We start from the raw sequence: 16,609 nt of genomic DNA, 5'->3' as shown, positions 1-16,609 counted from the left end.
TGCTTGTCCCAACATCTGCAACAGTTCTAGGTATTTCTACCATATTGCAGGTACTACCATCCTCTTTTCTCACACTTCTAGTTTTAAGAACCAGCCTCTTCTACAGAATGCCCAACCCAACCTCCCTATGTATAATTGGGCAGAATTGGGTCACTGTTCACCCTTGGCTGTAGGGTAGGTTTGTAAAATCATCCTATGATAAAAGTGAATGGGATTGTCATGAATGGATTGTAGAATTCCTGAATCTCATCCTGGAAATGGGCAATGCTTCTTTGAACAAAATTGGTTTTTATTATCATTGGGCATTGGTAGGTAAGGCTGTTAGGTCAGAAATCAAAATATCTGGTGAAAAAGGTCAACCTGAGCTCTAGGGTCAAAAACTCAGAGGTAAGGATTGAAAAAGGATTGGAGAGAATAAACTCACAAGGACTGAGCCACACACTGTGTCCTGACACTACTGGTTCAGTCCTCAAAAACAGTCCTACAAAGCAAATAACTTGCATTCTTTTCATGTTATGCACAAAGAATCACAGAAGAGAGATCAGGTGTTTTGTTCAAGATTCTGATTGGCAGTTCCCCAGGGCATTAATTTTCCCCTCTGTCATGGGTCATAGCCACTTCTGTGAACGACCAAGAGCACCATAGGAAATATCAGCAGAGAAAGAGAAAAAAGACCATCCTTTGTTCAACACAGTTCTAAGCATATTCCAAGTCATGGGGAGAACATTTTGATTCTGACCACTACTCTAATGGTGGGAGCTATTGGCAAAGTTGGGATCCCAAGGGTATTGGACTAGTAGCTGCTTACTAGTCTGTACACTCTGGTTATGTGTTATCTTGTGTCTCGCTAACTCAAACATTGGTAGATAGTGTGTGCTCTAATACTCTTTGAGGTCTGGGAGGCTTGCTGATTTCAGAGTCTGCTGCCACGCTGGCTATATTGTCCCTCAGCTTTTACTCCCTTTTCTTACAGAATGAATAAACTGTGCATTTGCCCCCCACCCCGAACCATGTGGGGGCACAGCTCAGATTCTGCTAGGAGAACAGTATTATCTTTCTTATGCCTCCAGCTTCCCTCCCAGCCTCCAATGGTGTGTCATTCAAGAAGGCAAACAGTTCTTGAAATATGCTAAATTTTGGTCATTACATTGTTTTATTCACCACCAGGATACTGTGAGGCCACCTCTCATTTGTCTTTAATAAGTCATCCTTCAATTAAGGGCCTCCTTAAATACATCTCTTGACCTTCAAACCCTATATATTCCCTTCTTTTTCTTTTTCTCCTTTTTTTTTGGGGGGGGGAGCAGTGAGAAGTGAATCCAGGGGTACTTAACCACTGAGCCACATCCCCAACTCTTTTTTATATTGTATTTAGAGACAGGGTCTCACTGAGTTGCTTAGAGCCTCACTGTTGCTGAAGCTGGCTTTGAACACATAATCCTCCTGTTTTAGCCTCCCAATCTGCTGGGATTAGAGGTATGTGCCACCATACCCGGCTGTATTCCCTTCTTAAATGTATGAAATTTATACTTGTGGATCATCTGCTTTTTCAGACAAAAGTTTTTCATTTAGCATGCATTGAAGAACATGGATGGAGATAGAACATTCTGTCATTAACATAAATCAGGATCTAAGTCTTCAGATGTTTAAAAAATAGAGCATATTTTTTCACCTACTCATTTACCCACTACTAAATTAAACTGAGAAAATTTAGAAAATGTCATAAGAGCATCATTAAAGCAGAGTGCAAAAAATAAATACAAGGATGAAAATAAAACACTAACATTCATGTTAGGTAAAATAAACCAGTCCTAGAAAGACAATGGTCCTGTGTTTTTATCTCATATGTGGGAGCTAGAGAGAATAAAAGGGGAAAAGGATCTCATAAAAATGGGAGGGATACAAGTAGAGGAAGGGGATCGGGGAAAGGAGGAGAGGGACAGGGGAGAACTAGGGAGTAAAATTTGTCAAAATTCATATCACAATGAATCCCACTATTATGTATAATTATAATGAACCAACAACAACAACAACAACAACAACAAAAACCCACTAATATTTAATCCAGGTACTGTCAACTAAACCTGAAGAAGCCTTAGGATATTTTTTGGTTACTTGCCACGTGAAATATCTTTTATGAATCTATTTGTGTGGCAAAATGTCACTGTTAGACTGCAGTAGGGCAAGTAAAAGCAGTCTCAGGAAGAGAATTCATCTAAGGCTCCGCTAGAGAATAGAGAAAGCTTTTCATTCAGTGCCCCAAATAAAAAGAACTATAATTAGTTGTATATTGGATATATATCATTTCAAGTGAGAGACATTGACATGATTGTGTATAGCAGCCTGTGAACAAATCTTTTTTTGTCCTCTCATGCCAAACCCAGGTTTTAATGCACTCTGTTCGGACTTTTTTAAAGAGATTCATCAATCAAAAAGAAAAATGTCTTCACTAGAGAACTGAGAAATGTCTGCAAATTATCTGTGCATGCAAATTCTAGTTGTTTAATGTTAATCTGAGTAGAAAATAAATGGCTTTGCTAAAACCCCTTTTATTATTTGAATCTTTTGCCAACCCTGATTTACAAAAAGAAATTAGGTTTTTTTTTTTTTTTTGCTGGCGGGGGGATACCAGGGATTGAACTCAGGGGCACTCAGTCACTGAGCCACATCCCAGCCCTATTTTGTATTTTATTTAGAGAGTTGCTTAGTGCCTCGCTATTGCTGAGGCTGGCTTTGAACCCTGGATTCTCCTATCTCAGCCTCCCCAGCTGCTGGGATTACAGGCGTGCAAGAATCTGGCAAAATTAGAGTTTTTAAGGGTAAATATGGGAAAAGAAAATCTCCTTAGAATTTAGACAAGTTTCCTGTAAAACAATCTGTCATAGTTGAGTGAAGGATATAACTGTGTGAGAAGCTAATTTTTATATTCTATAAGCTACAGTATAAATTGTAGAAATGTGCCCTTTTGTTTGTAAGTAAAGCTTTTTCCCCACTTTTTGCTTTCTGCAACATGGTATGCTTCAGTCAGTAGGTTCTTTTCTTTAAATATTTTTTTTTGGTTGTAGGTGGACACTATACCTTTATTTATTTATATTTATGTGGTGTTAAGGGTCAGGGTGGAACCCAGTGTCTCACACATGCTAGGCAAGCGCTCTACCACTGAGCCACCACTCCAGCCCCAGGTTCTTCTTTTCCTTTTTTCTTGTTAACTCTGGCAATCTGTGAAACATTAGTACACACTGATGCTTTGAAAGTCTCTTCTGAATTGTAAAACAAGTTCACTCTCCCCACCCCTTGAAAGTAATGAATGGTGTCAAATTCTCCCCCTCAATCTTCAAATATAAGTAGATATTGTAACCCAAAACTAGAAAAACTGGAAACATGCCAATAGTCTCAACAGGAAATATAGGAAGGAAACATACTAAACATGAAACCAGTCACTGGATCAATGTGAACATGTTCAAACGTTTAGGTTTTGACAGAAATTGTGTGGTTGTTGAAAAGTTTTTGTTTTAATGGATAGGACATGGTAATTAATCTTTTCCCTGTTACTTTACAGCCCAGTTTAAATTAAAGTGTTATTTGCCAAATGTTTATAAGCAAACTTCTAAAAAAGCAGGTTCTTGCATTGTAGTAAACCAAAATCACATTGTGAAAGAAGGATCTGCTTTTTGAGATTTGTATGTGTGCTACTAGGAATTGAACCTAGGGTCTTGTACATGCTAGGCCAGCACTTTAACACTGGGCTATAACCCCAGCTCTAAAGATCTGTCATTTAAAGACAGGAATAGTGAACTTTTTTTTTTTTTTTTTTTTTTTTTGTGGTGCTGTGGATTGAACCCAGGGCCCCCGTGCATGTGAGGCAAGCACTCTACCAACTGAGCTATATCCCCAGCCCAGGAATAGTGACCTTAGTGGATAATAAGAACATTGTCAAGTTTTCTTGGGTACCAGAGAAAGATGGTTGAAGTAAGCAATATAGTCTGCTAGCTTCTACCCAGCCCAAACATTCCCCTTCTTTCCTTCTTAGGGCTTTGCTGAAGTATAGATATGTCCTATAATGACCAAAGGAATAAAGAAGGAATCTTGTGAGGAAAGTTGCTAAGAGCCATTAAATAGATACTTACTGAGAAAGACTGAAGTAGGAAGTCCATAATGTGTTTAGGATGTAACCTGACTTGGGAAGATTCTACATTATCTTGGCTGCCAGAAATTTGAGATGAATCACTGAAGACAATTAAGTGAAATTAGTCTGAATTGGAGACAACAGGAAACCTCTGAAGGGATACTTCCCTCAAATGGCTTTATAAGCAGTTGGATGCTCAAAAGAACCTAGTAATGTGTCTGTGAATGACATCCTAATTTGGATAACACCATCAGCTATTAACAACTATAGAGGAAAGTATCTAGAAGTAAGAAAAAATGTTATCATGTATTTTATCAATCGTCTTAAAAGAGCAAAAACCTGGTTTCTCCAAACCACCTGGATTACCTGCTTCTCATTGAAGTGCAAAGAATTGCTTTTTCAAATCTACTTCTAAAGATTTATGTCCCTTCTCTAAAAGTTATATATGCACACTTCAGAGTTTCTGAACAACTATACAACTGGCTGAGGCAAACATTTAGATTCAGTTTTTGATGGGAAATTATCCAAATTGGATGGACAAATAGTTCTGTCCTGGCTTATATTTGTGGCCTATCAGTGGAAAATATACACAATATTACCATTGGTAATTTTACTAAAATTATGAAACAATAAAGCATTGAAAATAAATTTTAAAAACCAGTGGCTGGCAAGGCAAAACTTTTATCAAGCACTAGACTGGTCTTTAATTGTACAAAGTGCAGCCTAAGAACTGAGAGAAGGGGCTCTTATGATAAAGATGAAACTCTTGCCACTGACATCCTAATGATTAAATGATTGGGTCCGACAGTATGAGCTAATATAATCTATATTCCTGTAGATTAGGTTAGCTGACATATGATAAACTAAAAATCCCTATTTCCCATGTGGGTGTCCTGATAATCTGTGATGGATGATTCACAGTGAAAAGATGGTATTCAAGCTCTGACAAGACCAGTGGCTATCTCTAACCAGTTAGATACCCTGAAGGTTCATGGGCACACAAAGAAAGGGACCACTGAGGAAGAGACACTGTCTTTGCTCAAGCATAGGCCCAGGGTCTTGTGGCAATACCCTCCACACCTGTTCAACCAGCTCATAAGTGAAAGGTTTATCAAACAGCCGAATTTTTCTTACTGCAGGTATATGGCTTGCCTAAGAAAAAGTGACTCTGCCCACCATTCAGTACATGTTTGCTGGGCCATTATCCACTTACCAAGAAAGAAAGTCATCCAGCTGTTGAAAGATATGCAGGTTATAAGAGGTCACTCTTCTGGTAATAACTGTAGTCACCACAGAATCTGAAATTGGTGTTTTTCTCAAAAAGTTGTTCAAGGAAATGTTCAGTGCCTCTGATCCTGTTTGTTGTCATGTGCTTATAAAAATGACCTTTCATCTTTCCTATCAACCACAAGCACTGAAGAATATAAGGGTGGAATGTTCTCATTTCCTGGATCAGAACTCTCATTAACCCTTACCTTTTACTAAATTGACCCACAGCCCTATGGCAAGCTTTTATCTTTTAAACAGTCATACCCTTTATTGTGTTGTATCTCATACCACAAGTTTACAATTGAACAATATCTATGTTAAGATGTTGGAGTCTAGGTAAGAATCTAGTGAACATATGGTCTGAATCCATATATGTGATTTGGCCATGCTCAATATCATAGGGCCTGATGGAATACAAATTAAGATGACCTAAGCCTTTCATTTTCAAATCAAGGGAAGTAGAAGACCTCCTTTATTGGTTGGGCTTGGACACAAAACGCAAAGTTCATTGGGAAGAACCCTAAAATGTTTTTTTTTTCAAAAAATTGTTTTCCTTTAGCATAAACTTTTTTTGTGTAAGTCCCTCATTTAAAACAGTGAGTGGGGGAAAATTTTAAAACATAATAAACATATTCAATTACTTAAGAAAGTAAAAAAGCTAAGTGAATATTATTCCAAACGAATTTTAAACATTATTCAAAAGCATTTCAAATACGGAAGAGTTTCAAATGGAATATTTTATTCACATGTTAGTTGTCTTTTTAACATGTACACACACACACACTGACACACTCTGATTGGTCTGCGTGGAACGAGGGTTGTCTAAATATCCTAAAGGAAAATGAAAAATTAAAAAATATATTAATTTTTCATTATTATAGGCAATTACGTCCACATCACTAACAAAGCTATTACTGATCTGTCCAAGGAAGCAGAGTGTTACAGGGGGAGGAAACTTGAAGGTATTTTCAACAGTGACATAACTGAGATCTCAACATGAGAAAGCTGACAAAACATGGATTTTTGCTGTGAAATTTCTCTTTGCAAAATATGGAGAAAAGTCTGTTGATGAGCAATAACAAGAGAAGGTGGTGAACTGTTGCAGTCAATTCTCCTCACAGTATCGTGCAGAGGCATCAAGAAAATTGCTTAGTCCTTTTCTGGGACCAGTTTCAGAACTTTTCCAATTGCAATGGTCTTACCTTCATCTCTTAAGGTAAAACGACCCATCTGAGGAAAATCTTTAAATGTCTCGAGGCAAATAGTTCCTGCTGTCCTTAAACGGGCAATGCACACTTGATCTTGCTTCACGAAACGGGGTCGTGTCTTACTTTTTTCTCCTGATTTTTTGTCTACCAAGGAGATTAAGGCTGTTATCTCAACTTCCTCAATACAAGTATGAATGTGCAGCACCGCATTATAACCTGGGCAGATGATAGATTTGTGCTCAATAATCACTATCTGAACATCAAATGTGCGTCCAGAATGGCAAAGATTACTGGGGTCACAAAGTATGAAGCCTGGAAGAATCTCTTCTTCTTCAATTCCTTTCAGTCTGATTTTCAGGTTTTCACCTGGGGCTACAAAATCAGTTTCAGTATCATCAGAAAGTATTCCAAGAACTTCTACACTGTGCTTGTTTGGCATCATCACAAGTTGCTGGCCTTTAAAAATGGATCCCGATTCCAGCTTTCCCAGGACCACTGTGCCCATATCCTTGTACTTATCCACAATTGGCAGTCTAATTGGTCCATCAATTGATCTGTTGAAGTTTGGCAAATTATCCAAATATGGAATAAATGGTAATCCAGTGTACCAAGGGCAGAAATCTGACTGCTCTTTAATATTTGCTCCGGTCAGTCCTGAGCAGGGCATAAAGTGAATGTCCTTTTTCGGACTGAAGCCGACTTTTTTCAAAAAGGGCACCAGTTTTTCTTTACATTCTTCATATCTCTCGCTGCTCCAATTTACTGTGGGATCATCCATCTTATTAATAAGCACTATTAAATGTTTCACACCTGCCGTTTTGGCTAGCATTGCATGTTCTCTCGTCTGTCCACCTTTTTCAAATCCTGTTTCAAACTCTCCTTTTCTGGCAGAAATTACCAGCACAGCCAAATCAGCTTGAGAAGCACCACCAATCATATTTGGGACAAAACTCTTGTGGCCAGGAGCATCTAAAATTGTGAAATGTTTCTTTTCTGTTTCAAAATAGGCACGACCCACTTCTACTGTTTTACCCTTGTCTCGTTCTTCCTGATTTGTATCTAAGGCCCAGGACAAATACCAAGTTTCTCTGTTTTTCTCCTTAGCTTCTCTTTCATATTTCTCAAGTGTCCTTTTGTCAACCATTCCAGTCAAAAACATTATCTGTCCTCCAATGGTTGACTTGCCGGCATCTACATGCCCAATGAAGACCACGTTTACGTGTTCTTTCTTAGGAGCACCTGAGGGTACGACCACAGATTTTGATTTTCTTATTTCCTCTTTCTCCTCCATCATTTCCTGACCACTTTCTTCAGGGGGCCCTGAATCTCCCAAGGAACAACCCCCAGGCTCTGCTTCACTTACTTCTTTACTGTGCTCCCATGATTCTTCTAGGACCATTTCCACCTCTCCATTTTCTACAACAGGTTCTGAAAGTTCCATGGTAACGCCTGAACTGGAACCTTCACACGACACTAAAGGTTCATCTTTGGAAGGTTCCACAGGTGCCCCCCGTCCCAGGCTTTTACCTTGAGGGTCTCCCGCGCTGATGCAGATTTCGTCAATGCTGTTGGAGCCGGCCGGGGGGGTGGGCGGCTGTGCCGAACCCCGCAGGAAGGACGGCACGAACTCCGCGGCGTGTACATTAGGCACGAAGGGTTTGGCGTTGACGTTGAGCTGGCGGCTGAAGGCCGAGCTGAGATGCTCGCGCGGGGCCTCGGCCACTGCCGAGGAGATTCCATCCCCGCTCGGGGCCGAACCCGGGGCTTCCATGTCCACCTGGTCCCAGCAGTCGGGTGCTGAATCGCTGCTGCTGCTGCCGGGATCCATGGTCTGAGGACCTGCTGTATGGCGGGGAAGGAGCCGGGTCGACAGGACAGAAAGCGCGGGCTACACCGGCGGGAGTAAGGCAGAGAAAGCGAAGGGCCAGAGGGTAGCGACAGGAACCTTAGCGGCACCGCGGAGGCAGCCAAGTGCCGATGCTGTATTCGCAACTGCGGCGGCGGCGGCAGATATGGCGGCTCAACACCCTCCTCTTGTGTGTGAGCGGATCTCCTCCCCCAAACCCCAACCACTTCCGACTCCTCCACCCCCGACCCAACGCTGGTCGTGGATTGACCCCTTGCTGCCATCCGTAGGTTCGGCCTCCTTAGTTCTCCACCAAGGGCTGAGTCCTAATGCACAATTTTTAAAATGAAAATTTCCACTACTGTTGTTCACATGATCTGGGAAAACACTTTGACCACAATCCACTGAGTAAACCTTAGACAGGCACACCTGATTTATGGTTTTACTCAAAAATCCAAATAAAAATGAATACTCCAGTTGAACAAATGGAGTCAGGATATGAGTTAATTACCCAGAAACACACAGCAGAAAGGAAAAATGTGGAGTGATTAAGCAGGGACTCATGAAATGCATGAAAATGTAGTTGAACTTAGGACATGCAATTTAAGATCACTCATTAATTTGAAATCCAAAGGCCTTTTGATTTTCCTTTTTTTCAATGGGTCCCTATATGCTTGTAACTTCTGCTCGTGGCTTCCACATTGAAAGGATGGGGTTACAACTTATTTTCATGTTAAGCACCCTGGCTGTCTGCATGGAGAGAATTTCCAAGAAAAGCATTTCCACAATGGATCTTCTAGACGTTCCACATGCAAGTGCCCTGGCTGCCTTTCTGTGGACTCAGATCACATATGCTTTCCCAACCAACTACTCCAGCACCTCCCCAGATTCACAGGTCATGAGTTTTCCAGAGCCATTTTGAGACTGGAACTCTACTCATTGCTGGTGTTGGGTTTTCTGTAAGAGTCATTGTCAAGTTTGGATCCCTCCCCAGTGGGCAGTAATGACATGAAGTTGTCCCTGTTAGCTTAATTAAAGTGATTATGACTTCTGAGGTGGACAAAGTCCATATGAACCTAATCAATAGAGTGTCACCTTCAGAAAGAATTAACATTTATGCCAAAGCCTAGATTAACTTGTTTATAAATTAATTTAGAGCAAACTGAGTTAGGAAAAAATAAATGGAGGACATTTGATTTTCTAGTACAAGATTGAGTTAGACTTGCATTTAAATTTTTTTTAGTTGTTAATAGACTTTATTTATTTATATGAGGTGCTGAGAATCAAACCCAGTGCCTCAAACATGCTAGGCAAGTGCTCTACCACTGAGCCACATCCCCAGCCCTAGACTTTCATTTTAAATAAATCCAAAAACAAAGCAAAATACTATAAAACCAAATCTCTGATTTACAACTTGAGAATTGTATTCTTTTGCTTTTTTGTGTGGTGCTGAGGATCAAACCCAGGGTCTTGTGTATGCAAGGCAAGCACTCTACCAACTGAGCTATATTCCCAGCCCAGAGAATTGTGTTCTATAGACTTTAAGGGTAGTGAAAAAGCCCTATATCTAGCAGGCTTGAACCCTTGGTGTTTTCAGTCTGATGCTGCCACTATTTTACTAGCTCTATGTTGTTCCCTAATCATTGGATATCGAATCCTTTCATTCCCTTTCTCTCTGGTAATGGCTAAATTATTTACTGTGACACCAAGAGAATGTTCACATATAATTACAGTGAAAAAAAAAAAGAAATGAGAAGTGAAATGTGTACAGACACCTTTGAATAATACCACACATATATGATGGGACCTTTCTTGGACATTCTATGAAGCTAGGACAGGCTTACTAAGACATCTCTGGGAGAACTTGTCAAGGTTTGGGTTCTTGGGTTCACTTAAGATAATTCATTCAAGGAAGCAGGACAGATCTGGAATGTTTCCTTTTCCTGGATCAATTGCATTTGTCATGAAAATATTGGTATGATTGCTACTTGGTAATGTCTCTATTAGAGAACAGAGGATGTTCTACATTTAGAAGCTTAAAGGAGAAATTAGATATAGTGGGTGGGTATACTTATGATCCATCATTCTTGGGGTTCAGAGGGAGGCAGGTCAACCTAACAGAGAGTTGCATTGACCAGGTTGTAGTTAGAGAAACAGATCCTATACAAACTAATTTTTGTGTGTGTGTATGTGATGGGGTGCTCGTCCTTAGTCTCTCTGCTGAGAAGTGTTAAAGGGTTCATCAGTAAATGAGACAATTTTCCTCACCTAAGTCTTTTTAAAAAACCATAAGTACTATCCAACCATTGCTTAATTCACTATTTTCCCTCCTTTGAAAAACTTTTTTATGGTAAAATGTAGCACAAAGGAAGACAATCACATAAAACTGAATGAGAGCTCATTGCTTTCTGAAAAAGGAAACACACTTAAAGCCATCACCAAGTCAATAAATAGAAATTTCCCAACCAACCCAGATGGCCTTCCTCTGTAGTTTCCAATCAGAACATACTCCCTACACCACTATGTAACTGTTATCCTGAGATTTATGGTAATCATCAATATGATATATAGTTTTATCACACAAATGTATATAGTCAAATATTACATTTCAATTTTACCTAACATTTTATATCTTTTCTTTTTACTTCTTTTTTTCTTTTTTGGTGTTGGGGATTGAATTCAAGTCCTTGCATATGCCAAGCATGCTCTCTATCCCCAGCTCATTTAGCTTTTTTGATACCTATTTTAAGCACCTCTTATACTATAAATCCTCAGTGTATCCCCCCTTTTTCCATGTTATTTACTCATTGAAGAAAGGGGGTGATATGATGTTCACAAGTTTGCTGACTGTATCCATTATGTATAGTTTAGCTTATTCCTGTTTTCCCTCTGTGTTTCCTATATATATCAATAATCAGATTTATGAGCTTGACTGGGTTCAAGCACAATTTTTAAAAAAATTTATTTTGTAGTTGTAGATGGACAGAATGCCTTTATTTGTTTATTTTTAATGTGGTGCTGAGGATGGAACCCATTGTCTCACACATGCTAGGCAAGCACTCTGCCACTGAGCTACAGCCCCAGTCCCTCAGGTAAATATTTTGAAAAGAATATTTCAAGGGGAGTTTTGATTATTTGCATCAAAAGGCACATGAGGTCAGGTTTTTACTCTTTTTACAGTTAGCAGCAAGTAGTGTTAATTGTGTAGAATCATTATATGATTAGAGGTTGCAAAATTGTGATAGGGTACTTCTGTCATTCTTCCTTTACTAACTGGAATAATTCTCTAACAAACTTCCCTTTATCAAATTTTTGTTAAATTGAGATACAAATTGTAAAAGAAGACAGGGAAATATTTGTGTCTTTCCCTTTAGGAGTTTGCAGAAGAATGATTTAGTTGCTTATAATCCTTTGCAGATGAAAAATAAGTATATTTTAAAGGAAAAATTATGAATTATTAGATTTACATATATTTGATGTGTTTTAAGCAATTCCACTTGCTATATATTTATTAATGATCATTGGCCTGTAGATATCTTTTCATTTTTGAGTGCTTTGGAGATTATTCAAGTAGTCCTTAATGAATTACTTATTATCTCTTATGACAAGATGTACAGCTAATGTTACACATTTCTACCAAACCAAGAATCTTGGTTCTTAATGATAACAGGGGATGATGGAATGAGATAATAAAAAACGACACATCTCATTTATCCTATCTACACAAATAGTCTCAGTATTACAGATGTCAATATGATTATAGAAAAGTTTTTTTTTTCCATCTAAGCTCTTCCTATTTTTGCCCATATTTCATAATTTTCCTGCATCTGAGCCATTTTTGTTGAGTGCTTCCTAGGTACAAATTATATTTCAAGTATTTTATATGCATTATCTCATGTGAAAAAGGTAACTTCATTATAGAAAATAGAACAAGATTTAGAGAAGTTGAGTTAATTACTTAAGGTTATATAGCTAGTAAATAGTAGACTTGTAGTTCAGATATAGACTATGTTATTCTAAGACCACACTGGCTTATAGTATCTATTATATATAAATAAAGACCTGGCCGTGTTAAATCACAAATGGAAGAAGAGGATTAAAATCTTAGAGTATCTGGAGAAAATGTAAATAGGAGTGAATTTAAGGAAGAAATATAATCCAATGGTGTTCCTTTGTGAGGATTTAGAGGTGGCTTTGTGAAGATTGTGAGGGAGGATTGAAACAAGAAAAATGAGGCATGAGGGAAGATTTAGAATAGACTCATACGGTATGGGGGGATGTGGCTGACTTGCAAATAATACAATTATTTAAAAAATAATTCCAAAAAAAATAATAAAAAATAAAAAAATAATTCCAATTAACCCAGGTGCAGTGATGCACACCTGTAACCCCAGCTACTCGGAAGGCTAAGTCAGGATGATCACAAATCCAATGCCAGCTAGGGCAACTTAGTGAGACCTTGCCTCAAAATAAAAAATAAAAAGAGGGCTGGAGGGGTCATGGCTCAGTGATTGAGCACTTGTCTCACATGTGTGAGACACTGGGTTCAATTCTCAGCACCATATAAATAAATGAATAAAATAAAGGTCCATCAACACCTAATAAGAACATTAAATAAATAAACAAAAAGAGCTGGGGATGTAGCCCAGTGGTAGTGTGCTCCTGGGTTCAATCCCTAACACAGCAAAATAATAATAATTCTAATGAAATAAAAACAGTTCAGAGTGAAGAACATAATATTCCCAGATTTTGAGATCCTCTTTCCCCAACTTACATCTAGCATCATTGGGTAGCCTGGAGCATAAGCAGAGTTTTAAGTTTCATCCAGGCGTAAGGAATAGTGGTGACAGGTAAGTTGAAAGGAGAAAAGAAAAACATTGAGGAGGTAATGAACACAGGATTGAGAACACTTTGCTGTATACCTCATATTATTATTTCTCTCAGCATACATTCCAGTGTCTGTGTACTGAAAAGGTTGGAAATCTTAAGTCTCCTTTGCCTAGAGTTCTTGCTACTAGGGTTCCAGGTGTGTTTTTCCATTTGCCAATATGATACACACTGTCCATATTTCATGTAGAACCTATCTAAGTATAGAGAGATATGAAGTAAGGCAGGCATGACTTGGAAGTGTAGATCTAGCTTCGAGAAGAATCTCCCTTGAGTCAACAGTTCTGGTGAAGTTTCTTATTTCCTGGAGGACAATAAAAACACTTTTTTAGGGCTGAGGATGTAGCTCAGTTGGTACAGTGCTTGCCTTGCATGCACAAGGCCCTGGGTTCAATCCCCAGCATTGTCGAAAAAAATAATAATAATTTGGAGGCTGGGGTTGTGGCTCAGTGGTAGAACATTTGCCTACCAAGTGTGAGGCATTGGGTTTGATCCTAAGTACCACATAAATAAACAAACTAATTAATTAAAAAAAAAACAAAATAAAGATATTGTGTCCATATACAACTGAAAAATATTAAAACAAAAACACTTTAAATTTTTTTTTTGTAGGGGGGATACCAGGGATTGAACTCAGGGGCACTTGACCACTGAGCCACATCCCCAGCCCTATTTTGTATTTCATTTAGAGACAGGGTCTCACTGAGTTGCTTAGTACCTCGCTTTTGCTGAGGCTGGCTTTGAACTCACGATCCTCCTGCCTCAGGCTCCTGAGCTGCTGGGATTACAGGCATGGGCCACTGAGCCTGGCAACAAAGACACTTTATACCTAGAAACCACAGTTGCAATGGAAGCTTCCCCATTCCCCTGCTACCTAACTGTGGCAGAGGTGGGAATGCCCTTAGAAGCCAATTTGGCTATATTATTGTGGTAATAATTCTGAGGGGGGCAGAAATAGATCTTATTCCTCTAGCCACTAAATGCATAGAATTCATAACTCTCTGTGTTAATTCTACCTTAATCCCTGTGCTAATTAACATAGAGTATATTCTGTTAACATTAATCAAACACTGACTTGAACAAGTACCACACAGCTAAGGTTCAAATGCAAGGCCTATCATTTCTAAATTTCTCCTTTTAATTTTTAGCCACTTGTGCCTCAGTTTTCTTCCCTGAGAGGTGGCGGTACAATATGGGGATGCAAGGATGTATAGAGGTGACAAAGAACCACAGAGGTTAGAATTGTGATGCTTCAACAGCTTCATTTACAATAGCTTGTACCTACCACTATTATAATAGATTGTGAGAGAGCAGGTTATGATGCTTGACAGCCAACTATGGGAACTGCCTATCTAAAAATAGCCCAAATTTGAGGTTAAGAGGGAAAACAATGCATCTCCTTTCTGAGGCAGGCTCCATTTCCTGCAATGCCCATTCTGTGTACTATGGAAAGTTACTCATCTACTACTTACAGTGCTAGGTGAAGAAGAAGCTACAAAACCAGAGGCAAGACTATAGTGCTGTTATTTTCAGACCAGTTCACATGCAATTAACAGGAAAAACATGAATAAGTCCAAAATCTGAAATTATTAGTCACTATGCCTTTATAGTTTTCTACCAGTACTAAAAACTGCTACAATAAAATTTGTAGAATCACCCTCAGCAAGAAATGAATTACCAGTTAGCCAACTTCTAGATAGCCCAGAAAGTAGTATAATTTGGGGGTTAAAGTGTGGAAAGAGGCTGGGCATGGTGGTGTACACCTGTATTCCCAGCTTCTTAGGAGGCTGAGGCAAAAGGGTTACAAGATTAAGATCAGCCTCAGTTGTTTTTTAAGATCACAATTTTCACGTCTCTGGTTATACACCAGCCTCAAAAATTTTTGAGAGATCCTTAGGTATGTAAAGAGTGGGTCTACAGATAAACATGGTAGCAAAACAATTCTTGCATGTGGGCCAGAAATCCCTATGCAAATATTAATCTTTCAGAGTAATATGGAAAATTCAAGAGATTGTCTAATACTCCAACATTTAATCTAACACTTCCTAGGTGACAGCCTATACACATGTGCTTTTTTTTGAATGTATGGATCCCTTCAAAATTTCATATCAAAATATAATTTCTTATGTAATAGTATCAAGAAGTGGGATAGTATCAAGAGGGGATTGGGACTGCCAGCTACTCCTTCAAGAATGGAATTAAAATCCTAATAAAAGAGATTTCACACAGTATATAGCATCTTCTGTTTTATTGTCTTCAGTTATATGAGGACATATAACATCTAACATATTCAGCTCCTCTAGAGAATACAGACCCAAGAACCAAGTTGGAAGCAGAGACTGGGCCTTCACATGATACTAAACATTCCTAATCTTGAGCTTGGACTTTAACCACTAGAAACATGAATATGAATTTGTTTTGTCTTTATAAATTAACTAGTTTCAACTATTTTATTAGAGTACAATTAAGATACTAAGACACCAAGTAATCATGGGTCAAAATGTTTTATACAACCTAGAATATTCATGCTTTACAATATGGTAACAATATGGTAACAATTTTGGGGCAAGCAAGTTCTAACTCCTATATTAGAAATCAGAAACTTATAGCTAAACAAGTGCTAGGTATCAAGAGACTAGAGCACTGCAAGGTTCTGGAAGTAGAGCGGGAATAGATGATCCCATGGGCTAGCACAGGGCAAACACTGGGAGTGTGAATTGATGGTAATGTGAAGAGATCAATTTTGCAAGTTCAGAGACAATCAAATCCATGAGCTGAATCAGGTCACTTGTTCCTCAACAAAGTAGAAAGGTCCAGTAAGGAAGAGTGAGCCTCAATTCTTCTGTCTCCAAATGTAGTAACACTTGAATAATGCCCAAGACAGCCAAGTGGTAGTCTCAGTTTTAAACATCCAGGAGAGGAATAATGTAATGTTATCATATAACAATCAAGTATGACATCAAAACAGTTAGGTCACTTAGCACACTTTCAGCACACATGCTTTGTGACTACTCTTGTGTTCCAGGAGGCAAATTTGGAATTTGAGTTTGCATCATGAAGGAAAATTTGCGTGTCCACAAGAATAATAACAGACAATAAGTAAACACATCAAATGCGATTACATTTGGAGTCCATAGTAGATCTACAAAAAAAAAAAAAAAAGAGCTCCTTTCTATCATCTGCAATTCTAGGTCTTGAAAATTGCTAAGTGTAGTTCTTAAGTGTACTCACCACTAAAATGGTATGTATGTGAGGAAATGCATATGATAACTA

General features: G+C 38.6%; 1 protein-coding gene and 1 non-coding gene across 2 annotated transcripts; one reads left to right on the top strand and one right to left on the bottom strand.

Annotated features, from left to right (window-relative positions):
- Positions 1–6,192: 6,192 nt before the first annotated feature.
- Positions 6,193–8,608, bottom strand: Gspt2 (G1 to S phase transition 2). The gene has a single exon (XM_076841424.2). The coding sequence runs from the start codon at positions 8,429–8,431 to the stop codon at positions 6,545–6,547; it is 1,887 nt and encodes a 628-aa protein (XP_076697539.2). The 5' UTR covers positions 8,432–8,608; the 3' UTR covers positions 6,193–6,544.
- Positions 8,609–13,672: 5,064 nt separating this feature from the next.
- Trnaa-ugc (transfer RNA alanine (anticodon UGC)) lies at positions 13,673–13,745 on the top strand. Its single transcript has one exon. It is a non-coding gene; the product is annotated as a tRNA-Ala (tRNA).
- The last annotated feature ends 2,864 nt before the right edge of the window (positions 13,746–16,609 follow it).

Source organism: Callospermophilus lateralis, chromosome X (assembly GCF_048772815.1).
Source record: "Callospermophilus lateralis isolate mCalLat2 chromosome X, mCalLat2.hap1, whole genome shotgun sequence".
NCBI lineage: Eukaryota > Metazoa > Chordata > Mammalia > Rodentia > Sciuridae > Callospermophilus > Callospermophilus lateralis.
This window is presented reverse-complemented; position numbering and strand designations above follow the sequence as displayed.